The 21297-nt window shown below is 43.7% G+C and overlaps 1 protein-coding gene across 1 annotated transcript in view; it reads left to right on the top strand.

Moving 5' to 3' along the window:
* Nucleotides 1-4827: 4827 nt before the first annotated feature.
* Nucleotides 4828-21297, top strand: part of LOC139458106 (uncharacterized) — an 83453-nt gene continuing 66983 nt past the window's right edge. The window contains exons 1-12 of the mRNA XM_071239418.1: nucleotides 4828-4943; nucleotides 9018-9172; nucleotides 10683-10845; nucleotides 11671-11812; nucleotides 13105-13328; nucleotides 14436-14741; nucleotides 15623-15784; nucleotides 15946-16107; nucleotides 16638-16967; nucleotides 17708-18031; nucleotides 18433-18589; nucleotides 20725-20882. Coding sequence (XP_071095519.1) covers nucleotides 4874-4943; nucleotides 9018-9172; nucleotides 10683-10845; nucleotides 11671-11812; nucleotides 13105-13328; nucleotides 14436-14741; nucleotides 15623-15784; nucleotides 15946-16107; nucleotides 16638-16967; nucleotides 17708-18031; nucleotides 18433-18589; nucleotides 20725-20882 — 2353 coding nt within the window. The 5' untranslated portion in view covers nucleotides 4828-4873. The remainder of the gene's footprint in view (nucleotides 4944-9017; nucleotides 9173-10682; nucleotides 10846-11670; nucleotides 11813-13104; nucleotides 13329-14435; nucleotides 14742-15622; nucleotides 15785-15945; nucleotides 16108-16637; nucleotides 16968-17707; nucleotides 18032-18432; nucleotides 18590-20724; nucleotides 20883-21297) is intronic.

Raw genomic sequence — 21297 nt, 5'->3', positions numbered from 1 at the left:
TCCTTGAAATAATTGCAACTTACCTGTCCTGGGAAAGATACCAGGCCATAGAACATAAAAATTCAAGCAACACATGCACTTTCATAATGACAAAGGTTATCACGCAAACTATGGTCATTTAAAGCGCTCATAAAATTTGCAGAATTCGTTGCTTTTAGTGTTTTGGTACGCTAGGCGAGGTTGTGATATGTGGTGGGTAGCAGATGAGTCGAGTTGACACAGTGGACAAAAACCGTAAGTTGGGGAACTGTAGAGGGGGTGGGGGTGGACGGATGGGGGTGATGGAGTATATGGTTGGTGGGTGGGTGACTGCATGAAACATGGCTGGGCAAGGGGTGTTTGAAGATTAACATGTTGTACCACCGCGTATATTGATCATAACCTCTGTTATGTTGGGATACGGGATGCCGGCCAGTCGTCTTAGGCGCCGCAATTCGATGTGCAGAGTTGCGTCCCTTGGGCACACAGAAACCTGTAGTCGTGGGTTCTATTCCTGGTTTCGCCCGGGCTTCATGAAAGTAGTATAACTCCGTGGTCTAGTGGTAGAGCGTCAACCCGGAGAGCGGAAGGTCCGGGGTTCGATCCCCGGCCGCGTCATACCAAAAGACGTTATAAGATGGTACTTGTTGTTACTCTGTCTGGCGCTCGCCATTGGGGGGCTAAAACAAGGACTGGTCGGCTCGGAGTCAGTATACTGTGTCTGCGTGGGGTATTCATGTTAAACTGCGGCATGGTATCTCAGTGAGCTAGCACTATAAATCGGCATCAGTCCGGACTAGTACAAGCAGGCACACACACACGTGCATGCACGTCGCTACATAAGTGCAATAATCTTGGACGCGACGTTAAACCCAATTTCACGTCACCTTTCAGACCTGCATCACTTCGGGTTTTCCTCCCACAATAAGCTGACACGCCATGACACAACTGGGATACTATTCGAAGCGGCTGTAAACCCAAATAAACCCACTAACTCGCTCAAACCTCTGTGGTATGTGTTAGTCAACCATACACCATAACGCTCTCTTCGAAGTATATACCCTTATTGACTTTGTTTCCTATAAACCATGTCTAACCTGATAATTCCGGTTGAGACTATGTCCCCAGCAACCTACAAGCTGGTGGTAAGATGCCACGTCATGTTTGTTGTTTAACGCCTCACGCAGCAATATGGCGATAGTCTGTAATTCATCGAGTCTTGACTAGACAAGATGTGTAAAGTATTGGTTAAATACTTTGACAATGTCGCAGTATCGTTTACCGAAAATGTTATGAGTTGACGTGTTTGTATGATGAGCAAGGTCGGGTAAATGTGCTTACAAAGTTAAAAATAAATCTGTGTAAGTTAGGATTTTGAAATATATGGTTATTTCAAATGTATGGTAACAAAAATGTACTACTGTTTTCAATATTTCTGAATGACCTGAAATCTGTTTTAGACAAAATCCTCGGTGGTGGCATACAACTTGACTCTACCAGTGACAAACTAACATTTTATATAAAATATCTACATATGATTGACCATTTTGCCAATTGAAACATTGAAATTGAAGGTAAATATTGATAATGATATTGTACTAAGGATATTGTAGTTGGTACTGAGCCTGAAGCTAGTTATAAGAATTTTATATTTCATTAATAAGAAAATAGAGGTCGAAGATGCATATAGATACTAAGAAACATTACGACACAGAAATAGACGTCTAAACATTGCTGTAAAACTCATTGCTGAACTTCGTAAGAAAGCTTGTTTCACTACTCGTGCTTGGAACGTAATATTACCGGTTGATCTTCTGCTCTCAGAATTTGATAGATTAGTTTTACCAATATTGCTTTACAAGTTTGAAATATGGGGTTACACGAGGTGACGTTATAGAATGTGTACACACACCTGCAGATTCTACTGGGTTATGAAATGGCACACCGAAATTCATGATTTTGGTGAACTCGATAGAGAACCTATTCATCTTAAAATATCCAAACGTTTAGTATCCTGATGCAAACGGGCATACATAAAACAATTGTCAACTCGTTGGTAATGGGTAACATATATTTCCCCATATATTATATATATTTCAGATGCAATTTAAAGCGCATCGGGACGTGCGGAATTATAAAGTATTATTGAACACATTTAACTGTGTCCTGGGTATATTTTAGATGCTGGACAAATGTAAATTGATAGGATAGCACCAGTTTATGTGTGTGGTGTCTTGTGGTGTTCCCATGCATGGGGATTGCTAGGATAGCACCACTTCATGTGTGTGGTGTCTTGTGGTGTTCCCAAGCATGGGGATTGATGGGATAACACCACTTCATGTGTAGGGTGTCTTGTGGTGTTCCCATGCATGGGAATTGATAGGATAGCACCAGTTTATGTGTGTGGTGTCTTGTGGTGTACCCATGCATGGGGATTGATAGGATAGCACCACTTCATGTGTGTGGTGTCTTGTGGTGTTCCCAAGCATGGGAATTGATAGGATAGCACCAGTTCATGTGTGTGGTGTCTTGTGGTGTTCCCAAGCATGGGAATTGATAGAATAGCACCACTTCATGTGTGTGGTGTCTTGTGGTGTACCCAAGCATGGATATTGATAGGATAGCACCACTTCATGTGTGTGGTGTCTTGTGGTGTTCCCATGCATGGGGATTGATGGGATAGCACCACTTCATGTGTGTGGTGTCTTGTGGTGTTCCCAAGCATGGGGATTGATGGGATAGCACCACTTCATGTGTAGGGTGTCTTGTGGTGTTCCCAAGCATGGGGATTGATGGGATAGCACCAGTTTATGTGTGTGGTGTCTTGTGGTGTTCCCATGCATGGGGATTGATAGGATAGCACCACTTCATGTGTGTGGTGTCTTGTGGTGTTCCCATGCATGGGAATTGATAGGATAGCACCACTTTATGTGTGTGGTGTCTTGTGGTGTTCCCAAGCATGGGAATTGATAGGATAGCACCAGTTCATGTGTGTGGTGTCTTGTGGTGTACCCAAGCATGGGTATTGATAGGATAGCACCACTTCATGTGTGTGGTGTCTTGTGGTGTTCCCATGCATGGGGATTGATGGGATAGCACCACTTCATGTGTGTGGTTTCTTGTGGTGTTCCCAAGCATGGGGATTGATGGGATAGCACCACTTCATGTGTAGGGTGTCTTGTGGTGTTCCCAAGCATGGGGATTGATGGGATAGCACCAGTTTATGTGTGTGGTGTCTTGTGGTGTTCCCATGCATGGGGATTGATGGGATAGCACCACTTCATGTGTGTGGTGTCTTGTGGTGTTCCCAAGCATGGGAATTGATAGGATAGCACCACTTCACGTGTGTGGTGTCTTGTGGTGTTCCCATGCATGGGAATTGATAGGATAGCACCAGTTCATGTGTGTGGTGTCTTGTGGTGTTCCCAAGCATGGGTATTGATGGGATAGCACCAGTTCATGTGTGTGGTGTCTTGTGGTGTTCCCAAGCATGGTTATTGATAGGATAGCACCACTTCATGTGTGTGGTGTCTTGTGGTGTTCCCATGCATGGGGATTGCTAGGATAGCACCACTTCATGTGTGTGGTGTCTTGTGGTGTTCCCAAGCATGGGAATTGATGGGATAGCACCAGTTCTTGTGTGTGGTGTCTTGTGGTGCTCCCATGCATGGGTATTGATAGGATATGATCCACTAGACTACTCCTTGCCTCACACGTGTCAGTTACAGTTCGTATTCTCTGATACAGCTCCCATGGCGATGACATGTCTATAGCTCAACAGCGCCTGACCTGCATGTGTCATCAAAGTCAAAGGTCATGGTCAAATAGTGAAGACGTTCTGTTAATCAGCCTGGAATATCTATCATTCATGAGAATTCTAGTTTACCCGGACAATACAATTTTGTATAGTGAAATGAAATGGACACACTTGATGTGAAAAATGATTAATTCTAGTTCTTAATTTACGTTCAACACAATAGATATTTCTTTATGCAAAGTAGAACACACTGCAACCTGACACCATGCAGAGTACATTACAGGACTTAGTAGTTGTGAAATGAGCATGTGTTCCTCGTGTTACAATACACAGCCGCAACAACCAGAGGCGTGTTCCTGCGTGATATGTCTGCACCGTACAGCAGCAATGTGACCCGTGAAGATCCGGGGTGGGGCAGGTCTTCAGCAACCCATGCGTGCTGTAAAAGGCGACTATGCTTGTCGTAAGAGTCGACTAACGGGATCGGATGGTCAAGCCCGCTGACTCGGGTGACGCATCTCATCGTATCCCAATCGCGTGGATCGATGCTCATGACGTCAGTCACTGGATTGTCTGGTCCAGACTCGATTATTTAAAGATTGCCGTCTTATAGCTGGAATATTGCTGAGTGCGGTGTTAAACAACAAACAAAACAAACAAATAAAAAGCAGTAATGATGAAGCTCCGCACACCGCACCTCTTATATGCGCCTCTACTGTACAGCGGCAATGTTGAAGCTCCGCACACCGAAATACATCGGTTATATGTGTTTTCAACCGAATCCAACTACACGTGGCTCCTCTATTGCTTATGTTATATTTACCAATGTCCGACTCGTGGGTATCGGGTAATAACTGCGAGATCACTTAATTCGATTAGTAGTAAATGAAATCAACCTGTGGACATCGATACTCGTGCATTATGAAACTTAGATGACAAAACCTTTGACATGTGACTTACTGAGGATGGTCTGGCACATCGGTGTTTCACACACGATGATACCAGAAATTAGAAGAGGATTATAAATTAGGGGGCGTATGTTGCATGCGATAAATTCACACTCACCTTCGCAGTCAGTCAGACCTGGTCTATTACGGTAAGAGGTGACCGCCGGCCGGAGTGTACATCTTGTCTGAGATGGACCACCATCTCAGTCTGGTCCTAGCACTGGCCATTGTGGTCAGTGTTAACGCACAACGACCAAGCAGTAAGTCCACTTTTACAGTTCAATAAGAATCGCGTTGTTATGTGTTTGTAAAATCTTTCAAACGAGCAGGATATATGCATTTAGATATACAGTAACCATGTCTATATATGCATCTGTATGCTCACGCCGTGAACCAGTTACCACCGCCCTGTCCATCCAGTTAACTAGTTATCACCGTCCTGTCCACCCAGTTAACTAGTTACCACCGCCCTGTCCATCCAGTTAACTAGTTACCACCGCCCTGTCCATCCAGTTAACTAGTTATCACCGTCCTGTCCACCCAGTTAACTAGTTACCACCGCCCTGTCCATCCAGTTAACTAGTTACCACCGCCCTGTCCATCCAGTTAACTAGTTATCACCGTCCTGTCCACCCAGTTAACCAGTTACCATCGTCCTGTTACCACCGTAGATTTCATTAAAGTGGTAAACCTCTGAGACCTGCATCACTTCAGATTTCGTCCGAAATAAAGTTGACACGTCGTGATATAACTGGAATATTATTCAAAGCGTCGTTAAACCCAATTTACTCACTCACTCACTCACTGTAATCTGAGTGATTGTGTAAATCCCGAGCCACGCCCCTCCGGTTACCCCCAGGTACACGAGCCTGTAGGGTAGGGTAGGGTAGGGTAAGGTGGGGTGGGATCGAGTGTTATCTGAGGTGGTGTGGTGTGGTGTGGCGGTGTAGGGTATCGTGTAGGTGGTGTACGGTAAGGTAAGGGTAGCAAAAGGGTAAGGAAGGCGTAGGTAGGGTAGTGCTCGGGGTAGGGGTTAATGTATGTTGTTCACCAGAGGCTCGATGTATCTACGTTAATAATGATAAAATAACCATGAACAGACACGAGAGTAGACTGTGACAAGGCTGGGGGTACACCTGTACGGTATTTGTTGTGCCTCGTCACGTCTCCATACTGTGAAGTGGTCTTGTATTTATATATACTTGTGATGGACTCTGATATTGTCAGTACAGTGTTGTAAGGACGGTTGGCAATATATGACAAACACGACTTGTAGTAATAGACAGTCACATGTTTTCACTACTTGTTTTGGCGAGTAATAATGTTTGTTATACCTTGTCTCTACTCCAGGTAACCCTCGTATGTCTCCCATATACTTTGTCAATATCCAGTTAACCCATGCACGTCTACCATATACTTTGTCAATATCCAGTTAACCCATGCACGTCTACCATATACTTTGTCAATATCCAGTTAACCCATGCACCTCTACCATATACTTTGTCAATATCCAGTTAACCCATGCATGTCTCCCATATACTTTGTCAATATCCAGTTAACCCATGCACGTCTACCATATACTTTGTCAATATCCAGTTAACCCATGCACATCTACCATATACTTTGTCAATATCCAGTTAACCTATGCACGTCTACCATATACTTTGTCAATATCCAGTTAACCCATGCACCTCTACCATATACTTTGTCAATATCCAGTTAACCCATGCATGTCTCCCATATACTTTGTCAATATCCAGTTAACCCATGCACGTCTACCATATACTTTGTCAATATCCAGTTAACCTATGCACGTCTACCATATACTTTGTCAATATCCAGTTAACCTATGCACGTCTACCATATACTTTGTCAATATCCAGTTAACCTATGCACGTCTACCATATACTTTGTCAATATCCAGTTAACCCATGCACGTCTCCCATATACTTTGTCAATATCCAGTTAACCCATGCACGTCTACCATATACTTTGTCAATATCCAGTTAACCCATGCACGTCTACCATATACTTTGTCAATATCCAGTTAACCCATGCACGTCTACCATATACTTTGTCAATATCCAGTTAACCCATGCACGTCTACCATATACTTTGTCAATATCCAGTTAACCCATGCACGTCTACCATATACTTTGTCAATATCCAGTTAACCCATGCACGTCTACCATATACTTTGTCAATATCCAGTTAACCCATGCACATCTACCATATACTTTGTCAATATCCAGTTAACCCATGCATGTCTCCCATATACTTTGTCAATATCCAGTTAACCCATGCACGTCTACCATATACTTTGTCAATATCCAGTTAACCCATGCACGTCTACCATATACTTTGTCAATATCCAGTTAACCCATGCACGTCTACCATATACTTTGTCAATATCCAGTTAACCCATGCACGTCTACCATATACTTTGTCAATATCCAGTTAACCCATGCACATCTACCATATACTTTGTCAATATCCAGTTAACCCATGCACGTCTTCCATGTACTGGTACTTTATCAATAGTCCAGTTAATCCACATAGATCTGTCTACTTTTTCCGACTATATTCTGGAACACAAACTGTCGCCATAGCTGAAGTGATATCCTCTAGTGTTGTATTTGTCTACCAACAGAACTGCCGTCTCCCGTGTTGTCTGCCCTTGGCTCGACACCTCCTGACATCTCCCGACACTTCCCGACACCTCTCGACACCTCCCGACACCTCCCGACACCTCTCGACATCTCCCGACACCTCCTGACACCTCCTGACACCTCTCGACACTTCCCGACACCTCCCGACACCTCTCGACATCTCCCGACATCTCCCGACACTTCCCGACACCTCTCGACATCTCCCGACATCTCCCGACACCTCCTGACACCTCTCGACACTTCCCGACACCTCCCGACACCTCTCGACATCTCCCGACATCTCCCGACACTTCCCGACACCTCTCGACATCTCCCGACACTTCCCGACACCTCTCGACACCCCCCGTACCTGTGGAAACGCCCCTGTGATCACCTATGGCCAGATAAAGTTACCCAACAAGAGGCGTGTTAGACATTACACAGGGCCTATCGTGTTACAACAATCCCCTCTACTGACAAACATGCGCTACAGTAACTACCACACCAAACACATGTTCATACATGACAAGATGTCTCCTCATCACTGTCGATTAACCCACACCTCACATGACTGATTCTATTCCAAAGGGTACACTCTTTTGTCCTGTGTATTATGATCCTAATCACCGCATTATCACACGTTTACCTGTCACAATTACCAATACACTCCCCTTCTGTATTGCTATTTCTGCCCCCGCGCTCAGCTGAATCATTTTATACAGCACTCCTGCAATATGTAAATGCCTATAACACTCTTCGATTAAATTAATCTGACGTAGTGATCATCAGACACTAGACACTATTTGTTTGTTTGTTTGTTGTTTAACGCCGCAATCAGCAATATTCCAGAAATATGACGGCTGTCTGTAAAATAATCGAGTCGGACCGCTGTAAGATTTGTTTGTTGTTTAAAACCACACTCAGCAATATTCCAGTTTGTAAATAATCGAGTCTGGACCAGACAATCCAGTGATTGACATCATGAGCATCGATCCACGCAATTGGGATCGATGACATGTATTAACCAAGTCAGCGAGCCTGACCACTCGATCGCGTCAATCGCCTTTGACGACAAGCATAGTCGCCTTTTACGGCAAGTATGGGTTGCTGAAGACCTATTCTAGACACTAATCGAAATCGCAATATATACATTAGTTCAAAACATCTATTCTTTTTCTTGACTCAAAACAACATTAAAAGAAAAGGCCATACTTTTTTTGTGTAAGTACTTTTGAAGTAGTGACCGAAAACATGTCTGCCTCTAACACAAGCTGTACAATGCGTCAGCATAATGGCGGAGTGAGTGAGTGAGTGAGTGAGTGAGTGAGTCTGGTTTTAAGCCTCTTTTAGCAATATTCCAGCAATATCACTGGGGGAGACCAGAAATGGGCTTCACACATTGTACCACTGTGGGGAATCAAACCCGGGTCTTCGGCGTGAAGAGCGAACGCTTTAACCACTAGGCTAAGAAAGTCCACAGTGTTGTATACCCTGCACGTCTACCCGGAGGTGAAACCCACGAGCACGGAGCTGACGAACGCCGGACCATATTAAGGACGAATCTTGGATTCGAACCCACGACCCCTGGCTCCTGGAACCACGAGCTGCGGGGACGTCGACGACTGGGCCACCCATGGTCCCAATGAATGTAGTAACCTGATGCCACTTCTTAAATTCTTATTTCAGCGATTTTAGTCCGGATTGTTGGCACTTCTGCGACCTATGGTAGAGTGGAGGTCAGAAACAACGCGACAGCGCCATGGGGAACTGTGTGTTCCGATTACTGGGGGAACAAAGATGCTACTGTCACCTGTCGAATGCTGGGCTACCGCTGGGGGACGGTATGTAAATTAATATATAAACAAATGAGATGTTTGACCCGAGTTTTGGATCTAAATTCACAACATCTTCTTACTGAAAATAGTTGAAAACTAAAATACATGCGACAGTGAAGATATCTGAACCACTCGATTTTATGAAGCGAAAAGTGTGGTGTAACTTTGAGTTATTTAATGTCTGAGCTTTACATATTGATCTTGACCCCCTCCGTGGTCTAGTGGTGGAGCGTCCGCCCGGAGAGCGGAAGGCCCAGGGTTCGATCCCTGGCCGCGTCATACCAAAAGACGTTAAAAAATGGTACTTGTTGTTACCCTGTCTGGCGCTCCGCATTAAGGGGCTAAAACAAGGACTGGTCGGCTCGGTGTCAGTATATTGTGTCTGAGTGGGGTATTCATGTTAAACGGCGGCATGGTATAGAGCAAGCACTATAAATCGGCATCAGTCCGGACAAGTACAAGCAGTCACACACACACACACCGGCATGCACGTCCTTCATCAAACGTAGGGCATACACGCTCGAGAGGTACTGACATAACTTCCTTCATCAAACGTAGAGGGCGTACACGGTCATGAGGTACTGACATGCCTTCCTTCATCAAACGTAAGGCATACACGGTCGTGAGGTACTGACATAAATTCCTTCATGAAGCGTAGGGCATACACGGTCATGAGGTACTGACATACGTTCCTTCATCAAACGTAAGGCGTACACGGTCGTGAGGTACTGACATGCGTTCCTTCATCAAACGTAGGGTGTACACGGTCGTGAGGTACTGTCATGTGTTCCTTAATCAAACGTAGGGCGTACACGGTTGTGAGGTATTGTCATACGTTCCTTCATCAAACGTAGGGCGTACACGGTCATGAGGTACTGACATGCGTTCCTTCATCAAACGTAGGGCGTACACGGTCATGAGGTACTGACATACGTTCCTTCATCAAACGTAGGGCGTACACGGTCATGAGGTACTGACATGTGTTCCTTCATCAAACGTAGGGCGTACACAGTCGTGAGGTACTGTCATACGTTCCTTCATCAAACGTAGGGCGTACACAGTCGTGAGGTACTGTCATACGTTCCTTCATCAAACGTAGGGCGTACACGGTCGTGAAGTGCTGACATAAATTCCTTCATCAAACGTAGACCATACACGGTCGTGAGGTACTGACATAAATTCCTTCATGAAGCGTAGGGCATACACTGTCGTGAGGTACTGACATGTGTTCCTTCATCAAACGTAGGGCAGGCGCGCTTATGAGGTACTGGCGATGCACGCATTCTAGTTTCTATCGTGAAAAGAAATACCAATTGCTTGACAGTTCCTCACCATCACTGAGCAACACACTTGTTCAAACTTCACCCAATATTAAATGGAGGAATAAGATGTGCCAAAAGGGTCACCTATTTTCATTGGCATATTCATGTTCTATTTGATTTCAAAACAATATTGATTGGGAACCTTGACATATACAATCTACACATGACTGTTTGCAATTATCGCTTTTCAAAAGGCCCTCTATAACTACGGCGGCGGGAGCGGCATGATCTACATGGACAACGTACATTGTACAGGCAATGAGAACACGCTCGCCTCATGTCCGTATGCTGGCTGGGCCAATCACAACTGTCGTAGCCATAACAGAGATGCTGGGGTGTCTTGTTCCAACGATAACTGTGAGTTTCAACACTATACATTCCAATATAACCTTAACGTTTTGCAGGGGTGTTGCTTTTCCGTGAAGATCCGGGTTAAAAATGGGCTTCAGCTACCCACGCTTGTCCCCCGTGAAGATCCGAGGTAGAATTGGTCTTCAGTAACCCACGCTTGTCGTAAGAGGCGGCTAACGGGATCGGGTGGGCAGTCTTACTGAGTTGGTTGATGCATGTCATCGTATCCCAAATGAGTTCGATGCTCATGATGTCAATCACTGGATTGTCTGGTCCAGACTCGATTATTTTCAGACCGCCGTCTTTTAGCTTGAATATTGTGCAGCAATAAACAACAGGGCCCACTTGCACAAAGGGATCTTAGCGCTAAGATGATCGTAACTACCATACTTTAACATAGGCTTACAATAGTCGTAGCGCTACGATCGCTTTGTGCAAGTGGGCCCAGACAGAGTTGTTTATGTAACACATACACGCAGTATAGATGATCGGACAATGTCTTGTTACATATTGAACACTAAAACGTTTTTTTACGGGTCTTGCTTGGAATAATTAAAGAGTCGTTTTCATAATTTGCATCTTCTTTGTGAGTGAGTGAGTTCGGTTTAACAGAATTTCAGTTACATCAGGTTAATGTGGGAGAAAAACCCGAAGTCTCAGACGTTTACCACTTAAGTGCACGGGAATGGTACTGACAGTCCTAGAAACATATTGGGTGTCTGACCCAAAGACATACATAGCTAGTACATCTGAACATCACCGAACATGCGTAACATGTGTGTTAATTGAAAGGAAAATGTAGCCACTTATGCCTGAATATTTACTTTGCAGTCCGTTTGGTTGGCAACACGCTAGTCTCCGGGTACAGAGCGCCTTCCACATCGTTTGGTGCTGTGCAATACCGAGATCCGACCGGCTGGAAACCAGTGTGCGACTCTAGCTGGGACGACAGAGATGCCCAGGTTTTGTGCAGGTATTTGGTATCTAACAACCGTTACTCACCAGACGTCTTTGATAGACATTTAGCATGTGGTTCAAAGAGACCTAGGATATATGAATCTGAAAGTGTTTATTCTTTATACATAAAATTTCAAGGCTTTTTATTGCATCTTATACCAGGTGAATGTTACACTGCTCGATTTGTTGGAGTAGCCTGATGAAGGTGCACGAAGTAGGCTTGAAACGTTTGTACTCAGACGTTGACATCCATGTGTCTTGGGACCGCCTCCGTGGTCTAGTGGTAGAGCGTCCGCCCGGAGAGCGGAAGGTCCGGGTTCGATCCCCGGCCGTGTCATACCAAAAGACGTTGGTTGAAGATGGTACTTGTTGTTACCCTGTTACCCTGTCTGGCGCTCGCCATTGAGGGGCTAAAACAAGGACTGGTCGGCTCGGAGTCAGTATACTGTGTCTGAGTGAGATATTCATGTTAAACTGCGGCATGGTATCTCAGTGAGCTAGCACTATAAATCAGCATCAGTCCGGACTAGTACAAGCAGCCACACAAACACACACACGTACATGAACGTCGCTCTATAAGTGCAATAATCTTGGACGCGACGTTAAACCCCATTTCACCTCACCTCACCTCACCTCACCTCACCTCACCTCATCATGTGTCTTGGGTCACCAGATGTGGCGTTAACATGGAGATCATGAGCCCGTGTGGTGGTAATGTTTCCCATCTCGAGTTAAATTAACTTAGTGATAGCCTGTTAGTGGGCATCTCTGGCTCCCGATACACAACACCAGGAAAGACACATGTGAAACATCAAGGTACAGATGGAGATTCATCCATACAGTAGATTCAGGACCAATTGGTAGAAAATGATTCAGGTAACACTACAAGCTAGTCTCCCTATCACAGGAATCAGGTCAGTGTACCCCCATAACTGGCTGTATGTATGGTAATCTGTTTGGTCAAGAATTTAACTTCAATATTTTTGCGGATTTACGCAAATTAGCACATCGGTGTGTTTGTTTACAACTCCATAAACGGAATTTCATTAACGTCATTTTAGAAAAATAAATACGTCAGCACTAATAACTTCACAGACTGATTATTTAACCATTAACACTCAACAACTGTGGACAAAAGCACGCGATCAGTGATACAGTCAGCGCAGTATTACAGCAAAAGCTCCGCCTGTTATATTATCAGCCAATCAGGAAAAAGTAGTCGGTGAACTTAGCCTATGTTTTCGGTTTATGAATGAAACTGCTCGGTTAGCCAATCAATTGTCACGGAAACTTTATTTATATCATCAGGTCTCTGGGCTACCGGGATGGGTCAGCTCTGTGTTGCAGTCAACTCAGCCCCTACACCCGTAATCCATACCTGTACACAAGGCGCTCAAGGACGAACTTTAACTGTTCTGGGAACGAAGCTAGCATCTTCAACTGCACAAATCAACTGCGTAACACAGACTGCAGTTATAAACGACTTGCGTCAGCAATCTGCTACTCTCAACCGAAGGGTGAAGTTGAGATGGGTAAGAGTGCGCTTATCATTGTCTCACCTAGATCTAGTAGACTGCAAAGAAGATAACACCTAGTTGCCGAGCGCTGTATTGTTAGCTCCTTCATACCTCAATGCCTAGTATACCTGTGTAAAGAGTGGCCACTAGACTTTATCAAAGCCTACTAAAAAGGCTAGCAATCTCATTAAAATCAGATCTAAGTTCTCGCTGCCTCTAAACAAAGAGGACATCTGAGGACATCCCATTAAGGTCACGTCAGAACAACCTTTCGCGAACTTTGACCGACCACTAAAACGACTCATAAGAAGTCGATATCAGCCAATTAGAATGCAGCTTTCTGTAGCTTTACGGCACTCGTTTCAACCTGGCGACTTCCATTTCAGACTACGCTTGAAAAATAGGTTGACACAGTTCTCGATTAAAATTTGGAAAACTGAACAAACGAACATTCCGGAATGTCTAATATATGGTTGCGATTGTAAGGCAGTGCTTCCCAGGTACTGTGCAACGCCTCCTCCGTTCAAATGTTTAACCCACGAAGCGAGAGACAGACAATAATTTTGACGGAATTAGTCGTACGGGGCGTAACTGTCGTTACCCCGTATTTACGTTTTGGAGGTTGCATGATTAGAAAACACATTCCGACTGTCACTTTTATGATCTGCTAATCGACGCTTTGATTGGTCGGATGAAAGGTCCTTCTGACGTGACCCGTAATGGGATGTCCTCAGATCTTCGTTTAGCGATAGCGAGAACTAAGATCTGATTTTAATGAGATTGAAAGGCTAGTGGACGCTCTTGCCTCGGGAAGATGAAGGAAAGGCTACTTTTTGTCGTTTCTAAACATTTTCCCCCAAACAATAAGGCCCAAAGCTTTTGTGAATGGTAATAGTGAGTGAGTTTATATTACATGCCGCACCAGCAATTTTCATCTGGAGTCGCGAATGATAACTAAAATGTGTCACATGCGCTTTGGAAGCATATTACTCGTCATTTAACACAGTGTCAATATTTAACTGGTTGTATCATTATGGAGGATGGTCGTGTGTTGACGATGCAGATGTTTGTTTGTGTAAGCATATCCAGGGGAGCCTATTGGTCCAATCACTTCAATTACAGGATTCAGCCTTCGTCTTGTAAACGGCACAGACGTGTCAGGGCAAGTTGAAGTCACAAAGCTCGGGGTTGCGGGTAAAATTTGTGCCAGCAACTGGAACGTCAACGCCTCCAACGTGGTGTGCAAGCAGCTTGGCTTCAGAGGCGGTGTCACCTTCGGCACTACATCCGCAAGGACTGACCTTCCTGTGTGGATCACGTCAGTGAACTGTACTGGCCAGGAGACGAGCCTGGACCAGTGTGTGTCCTCCGTCTGGGGTGTACCAAGAGGCTCCTGCTATCCTGCCAATGTCCTCTGTTACAATAACGGTAGGTTTAGTTAGGACCAGTGTGTGTCCTCCGTCTGGGGTGTACCAAGAGGATACTGTAATCCTGCAAATGTCCTCTGTTACAATAACGGTAGGTTTAGACATTAAATAATTTTCGTCCGTCACCTAAATGTAACTACTGGTGAAACGGGAGTCATGTTTGTTATTAAAGTTTGATAATGGCGAAGTATGAAGACACCTATTCATCTTGTGTCTATTGTATTCTAAACAATCAATGTTTCTCCTGTACCTATCCGTTGATTTAGTTTCTTTTTTTAATCTCGGATGTATAGATTTTAAGCCTTCTGCAATAGTAAAACGCTACCTTGATATACACAGATAGAACTTAGCTTCCCAATAAGACATTATTAACAGAGTAGAGACCCATGCTTGCACTTCTTCGAATTGGTCCAGCCGAAGCTGTATTAGATGGCCATGTGTCATCATACGTACCTTCTAACATCATTACAATTACAAACCTGTAGAAGTGATGTCTTCACTTAATCTGTCTAGATAAAAACATCACATCAAATTCTGGGATCCAGTTTTCCAAGATCATTGCTGGGCTCTTCCATACACAAAATTACTTAGCTTCGGGACGTGTCGTTTCATGGGAGATGTCCAACCTTTAGTGTTAGTTTTACAAAGATTATGTGAAGGTGAAAGGTCATAACGTGGTCGTTACAATAAATAAAAATATATATGTTATTGACATATCTACTGTATAATAAACAGCGCCACAATCATACATGCGAAAAAATATAAATGGTCGTAAAAAATCATTTCCTTTTTGCTGTCGTGCACATTTAAACTGTGCGAATTCTGGGAAGATATTATTGGGACGGGTTTACGGACTCTAATCTCTAATACATGTCGTTCTAGGTCCTCCACAACTCAGCCTTGCTGGTGGAGATTCCAGTCACGGCCGAGTGGAAATCACCTTCGACGGAGAGACAGGCACAGTCTGTGACAACAGCTTCACGAACGGGGATGCAAGAGTTGTCTGCCAAACGTTAGGCTTCAAGGACGGAAACTACCTGACTGGTAGGCTACATCTTTAATGATATTACATAATTCAAGATATTACACCGTTGTAATTTTATCTCTCCGATCCAAAGAATTGTTTTCTTTCTAAAGAAATGTAATCATAACTTTCACTGACAAATATCTACAACATTTGCATTCCTGGCTTTGTTTTCAAACAGGATCGTACTACGGGAGAGGGAGCGGTCCCATCTTTATGGATAGTTTATATTGTGGGGGATATGAACAGACACTGTGGTCCTGTCGTAACCGAGGCTGGAGGAATCCTGCATCATCCTGTGTCGACCACTCGAAGGACGCTTCAGTCACCTGCTTCAATGAATGTAAATTATAAATCTTAAACAAAATCCTTTCACTAACCCTTACCAAAGGGGATAACGATAACGCTCTTGTTTGTCTGATACATGAAATATGCACATGGACAAATTGGTTAAGCACCAATCTCTTTATATTTTAATATATGCGTCGCGGAACGTTGCTCATACTATCAATCACTGGTTTGTCTGATACAGATTATGTACATGCCGTCATCATGTTGCTGGACAAATGGTGAGCGCATTGTTATTTTTACATACAACACAGCTGTTTTCAACCTACGCGAAAAGGTGAGGACATTTGTCACTTGGTCCTGATATTTTGTTTTTTAAACACAAGCGGTTTTAGGCACCAACTGTACACAGATTTGTAAAGGGGCCGGAACGTAGCTCTGGGTTGTTAGGATGTCCAGTCAATCAAACCACGGATTCAGTATTTTCATAAGAATGGGGAAGAAAGGGACACTTTAATGAAGAAAATGTCCCCCATTCCTTCTGAAAAAAATTCATTTTAAGTGTGAGTTTCACGTCGTTTTCAGTGAGATTATACAGAGGAGATCATGGCCACGGTGTAGTCCTCATCTGGAGGCAGTTTGGAAGGTACTCGAGCTGGCAACCCCTTTGTGGAACTGGCTTTGATGACACGGCTGCAAAAGTCGTCTGTCGAGAACTAGGCTTCCAGAATGGCCGAGCCTTGCCAAGGGGATCCTATGGTACCTACTACTACTCCACCTACTTAGGCAGCAACATCACCTGCACTGGCAACGAGGCCTCAATCAGGAATTGCACGTTAGGAAGTGGGACATGCAGTCGCCAGGGCTATACCGGATATGCGTCAGTTTCCTGCTACAATGGAACTCTAAATACAGGTAAGTAACGGAAACCAAACGATTCTGTTCTCGGGTGGTACATTCTTGTGTGAGACTGCTTAGATACTTGGAATGGGTAACCAACTTGCATGCAGTCTGTTGAGGATGGTGACTTGATTGGTTGCAACATTGCCAACGATAAGATGTGTAACATGCCGGACCATGTGTCGTAGCAGTCACTGTAGCTCGACGCCGATACTTATGTTGCGGGGCTTGGAGTCATCAGGTGACATATGTACTTTGTAAGCTTGCTGTCGGGGTTAGGTCATATGGACAAGGCTCACAAGGCGTCTGACCTCGGATCAAAAGGTCCCATCACGGGAAGCGGACATGTCCACGACACTGTGGGTCTGAGCACGTTCGATCACTGTCTGTTGTTTGGGGAGGATGCATCAGGGTGTGGAGTGATCCCGCAGATGACAGATGATAACCATTGCGGACCAGGTCTGGCCCCTCGTATCAGGGGGGCCGTGGATCGACATCATATGCCCGCTGCACTATCAACCATTCTCTCTCTCTCTCTCTCTCTCTCTTTCCATCTCTCTCTCTCTCTCTCTCTCTCTCTTTCTCTTTTCATCACCTTTTAGGGACGTTTATGCCAAATGGAATCTGTTCGGCACATAATCGACACAAATTATTCTCTGAATTGATGTTTTAATTCTATATACGAAGACAGTACATTTGAACTCCTAGGTGTTTATGAATAATTGCCCAGACATCATAACCTATTTAACTTTCAGACACTTCTATCAAGCTCACTGGCGGTCCCGACCAGTATAGTTCTGTCACGGGCCACGTCGCAGTTAAAAAATCTGGAATTTCCGGGAGAGTCTGCGAGGTGAATTGGGATGACACAGACGCTGGTGTCGTCTGCCGCCAACTGGGAATGGCGGGTGGTGTCAGTTATCAGTTCAACACACGAGCTTTTGGACCGTTCCTGTTGTCCGAGGTGAACTGCTTCGGCAACGAGACCTCTCTGTTTAATTGTGCCACCGGAAGTGAGGTCTGCACATCTCGGAATTATGCTGGTTTCGACGCAGGTGTTTTGTGTTACAGAAACAATCGTGAGTTGAACGACTTCCAACTTCCCTACAGAGACCATGAACGTAGAGGACTTTAAAATCAATACAATGGCCTTTTTTACTTCATAATAAATGTTTCTGAAAGGCAAATCGTTATCCTTTCCACACATTTTATTCCGTTGATTTGGAGAAGATTATTATCTTATGATTACTCATCAGTCATTTAAAAAAAAGGTGCAACGTTTTTGTTGGAAAATTTGGAAGATTTAAATCATTATATTTGAGAAAACAAGCTCGTTCTTATAATTGACCTGCCCAAATACACATACGCGCGCGCACGCACAAACGCACACACACACCATTATCCATACAAAATATGCCCATGAAGGTTATGGTGGTATTAATGATCTCGTTCTCTACGTTACATACTTGATCCGCTACAGCAACCCGCTTGGAGCTGGTTGGAGGAACTGCGATGTCAGGGAGGGTAGAGATCATCTACGAGGGCGTGCGAGGCACCGTGTGCTACAGTTATCGTTCACCGTACGTCCCACAAGCTGTGTGTAGGCAACTGGGCTTCAATGACGGTATTGCCTCACGGTAAGTGGGTGGGGTTTTCGGATTGGCGGTAATTAGTGACTTGAGATCAAGGATATATTGACTGGAGCTACTGTATTGCGATGTACGATATATTGACTGGAGCTACTGTATTGTGATGCAGGATATATTGACTGGAGCTACTGTATTGAGATGTAAGATATATTGACAGGAGCTACTGTATTGTGATGTAGGATATATTGACAGGAGCTACTGTATTGTGATGCAGGATATATTGACAGGAGCTACTGTATTGTGATGCAGGATATATTGACGGGGGCTACTGTATTGTGATGCAGGATATATTGACAGGAGCTACTGTATTGTGATGTAGGATATATTGACAGGAGCTACTGTATTGTGATGCAGGATATATTGACAGGAGCTACTGTATTGTGATGCAGGATATATTGACAGGAGCTACTGTATTGTGATGCAGGATATATTGACAGGAGCTACTGTATTGTGATGCAGGATATATTGACGGGGGCTACTGTATTGTGATGCAGGATATATTGACAGGAGCTACTGTATTGTGATGCAGGATATATTGACAGGAGCTACTGTATTGTGATGCAGGATATATTGACAGGAGCTACTGTATTGTGATGTAGGATATATTGACAGGAGCTACTGTATTGTGATGCAGGATATATTGACAGGAGCTACTGTATTGTGATGCAGGATATATTGACAGGAGCTACTGTATTGTGATGTAGGATATATTGACAGGAGCTACTGTATTGTCATGCAGGATATATTGACGGGGGCTACTGTATTATGATGCAGGATATATTGACAGGAGCTACTGTATTGTGATGTAGGATATATTGACTGGAGATACTGTATTGTGATGCAGGATATATTGACGGGGGCTACTGTATTATGATGCAGGATATATTGACGGGGGCTACTGTATTGTGATGTAGGATATATTTACAGGAACGACTATTTTGTGATGTAGGAAATATTGATGCGAGCTACTGTATTGATATATATAGAAGATAGCTACGCGATAAATCGGAAAGATCAATGAAGAACGAAGCGTGGTTTAGTATATATTTCAGTGGGAAAGAAATGAAAGAACGAGTCTTCTGAAGTTGAGAAAAGTGATATTTTCACTGCAGTGAATATAACACTTAATATTTCACTGCAGTGAACACAACAGTGTGACGGAACTATTGTCAATCAAGAGTTACGTCCCCTTAAATTGTCTCCCTTTACCATAAGTGTCTAGCCCGAACACAAACGGTTGACGTTCTTTTTACGTTAGTTCCACATTCCACATGCAAAATAATAACAGATGGTCATTTATGGAGTTAATATCACTTCTTGCCGTTTGTTTTTCTCTCGAAAATGTTTCGTTATAAACTGTAAATTTCTCATTCAAGCGTGTATTCTTTCGCTACCAACAGCGGTGTCCTAGTTTTCAAGAATATTTTTGTTGATTTTGTATAGAATCGTTTGTATATGTATGATACAGAATTTTCGTGACCTAGAATTTATTTGTTACTTTTGTTTATATTTTTTTTATAATTTTGCAAACACAAAACTACTTTTTAGTTACAAATACAAAGGGTGGCGAACCGTACCTGTGTATCAAGGTTTTACATTTGTATTGAAATAATTTAGTTTTCCGGTAGACAACTACAAAAAAGTGTATAATAAGAAGGATATTCCATGTCACTCGTGAAATATCGTTTTTCTCTCATCTCGTGACGGGGGAAGAAGAGGATTTTACACTCGTGGCTACGTTTCTACCCGTTAGCTTTATCCGACTTTATCCGGCTTTAACCAGCTTTATCCTGCCCGTGAAGATTCAGGTTAGAATTATTCGGGTGGTCAGGATCGCTGACTTGGATGATGCCTGTCATCGTATCCAAATTGGTAGATCGATCCTCATGATGTCAATCACTTGATTGTCTGGTTAAGACTAAATTAATATTTACAAACAACCGTCATGTAGCTTTAATATTGCGTAAACAACAAACAAAGAAACAACCCCATTATATGATAGATATTGAGGACATTAGAACGTGGATATATTGATAGTATACATACTGTTTCTAATTTGAGTCATTCTTACCATTGGCAGGATGCTATTTTAGAATAAAAGCCTAACAATATTTTTTTACCAGTTCGTTTGGCCCTGGAAGTGGACAAGTGTACTTATCTGATCCCTACTGTTACGGGATTGAGTCAAGCGTATTCCAGTGTGTCAATAATAAGTTTGGTGCAACCACGACCAGATGTCAGAATCACGCCAACGATCTGGGCGTCCAATGTTACGGAAATGGTAGGTGCAATTATGCTATTAAAACACAAACCTACGCAATATACATATATCACCAGGGGGATACTTTCCACGGCCCAGTATCCAAGGCGTGACGTCATACCTACACATGAGGATTGGTGCTTACAATATATGCCATGACAGTGTGCCTTTTAACCCGCCTGTATGGAACTTTTGCTATCAACCACTGGGGCCTACTCTCGATATTCTAGTATACATGGCACTGAAATGGTCGGCGCATACAGCGCAAGTACGAATAAGGATAACCAATCTCATAAAAATCAGATCTTAGTTCTCGCTGCTGCTAAACAAAGATCTTAGGCCATCCCATTACGGGTCACGTCAGAACGACTTTTCGCGAACTTTGACCGACCACTAAAACGACGAACAGGAAGTCGACATCAGCCAATTAGAAAGC

The sequence above is a fragment of the Haliotis cracherodii genome, unplaced genomic scaffold (assembly GCF_022045235.1).
Source record: "Haliotis cracherodii isolate W230 unplaced genomic scaffold, xgHalCrac1.p SCAF_1, whole genome shotgun sequence".
Lineage (NCBI taxonomy): Eukaryota > Metazoa > Mollusca > Gastropoda > Lepetellida > Haliotidae > Haliotis > Haliotis cracherodii.
This window is presented reverse-complemented; position numbering and strand designations above follow the sequence as displayed.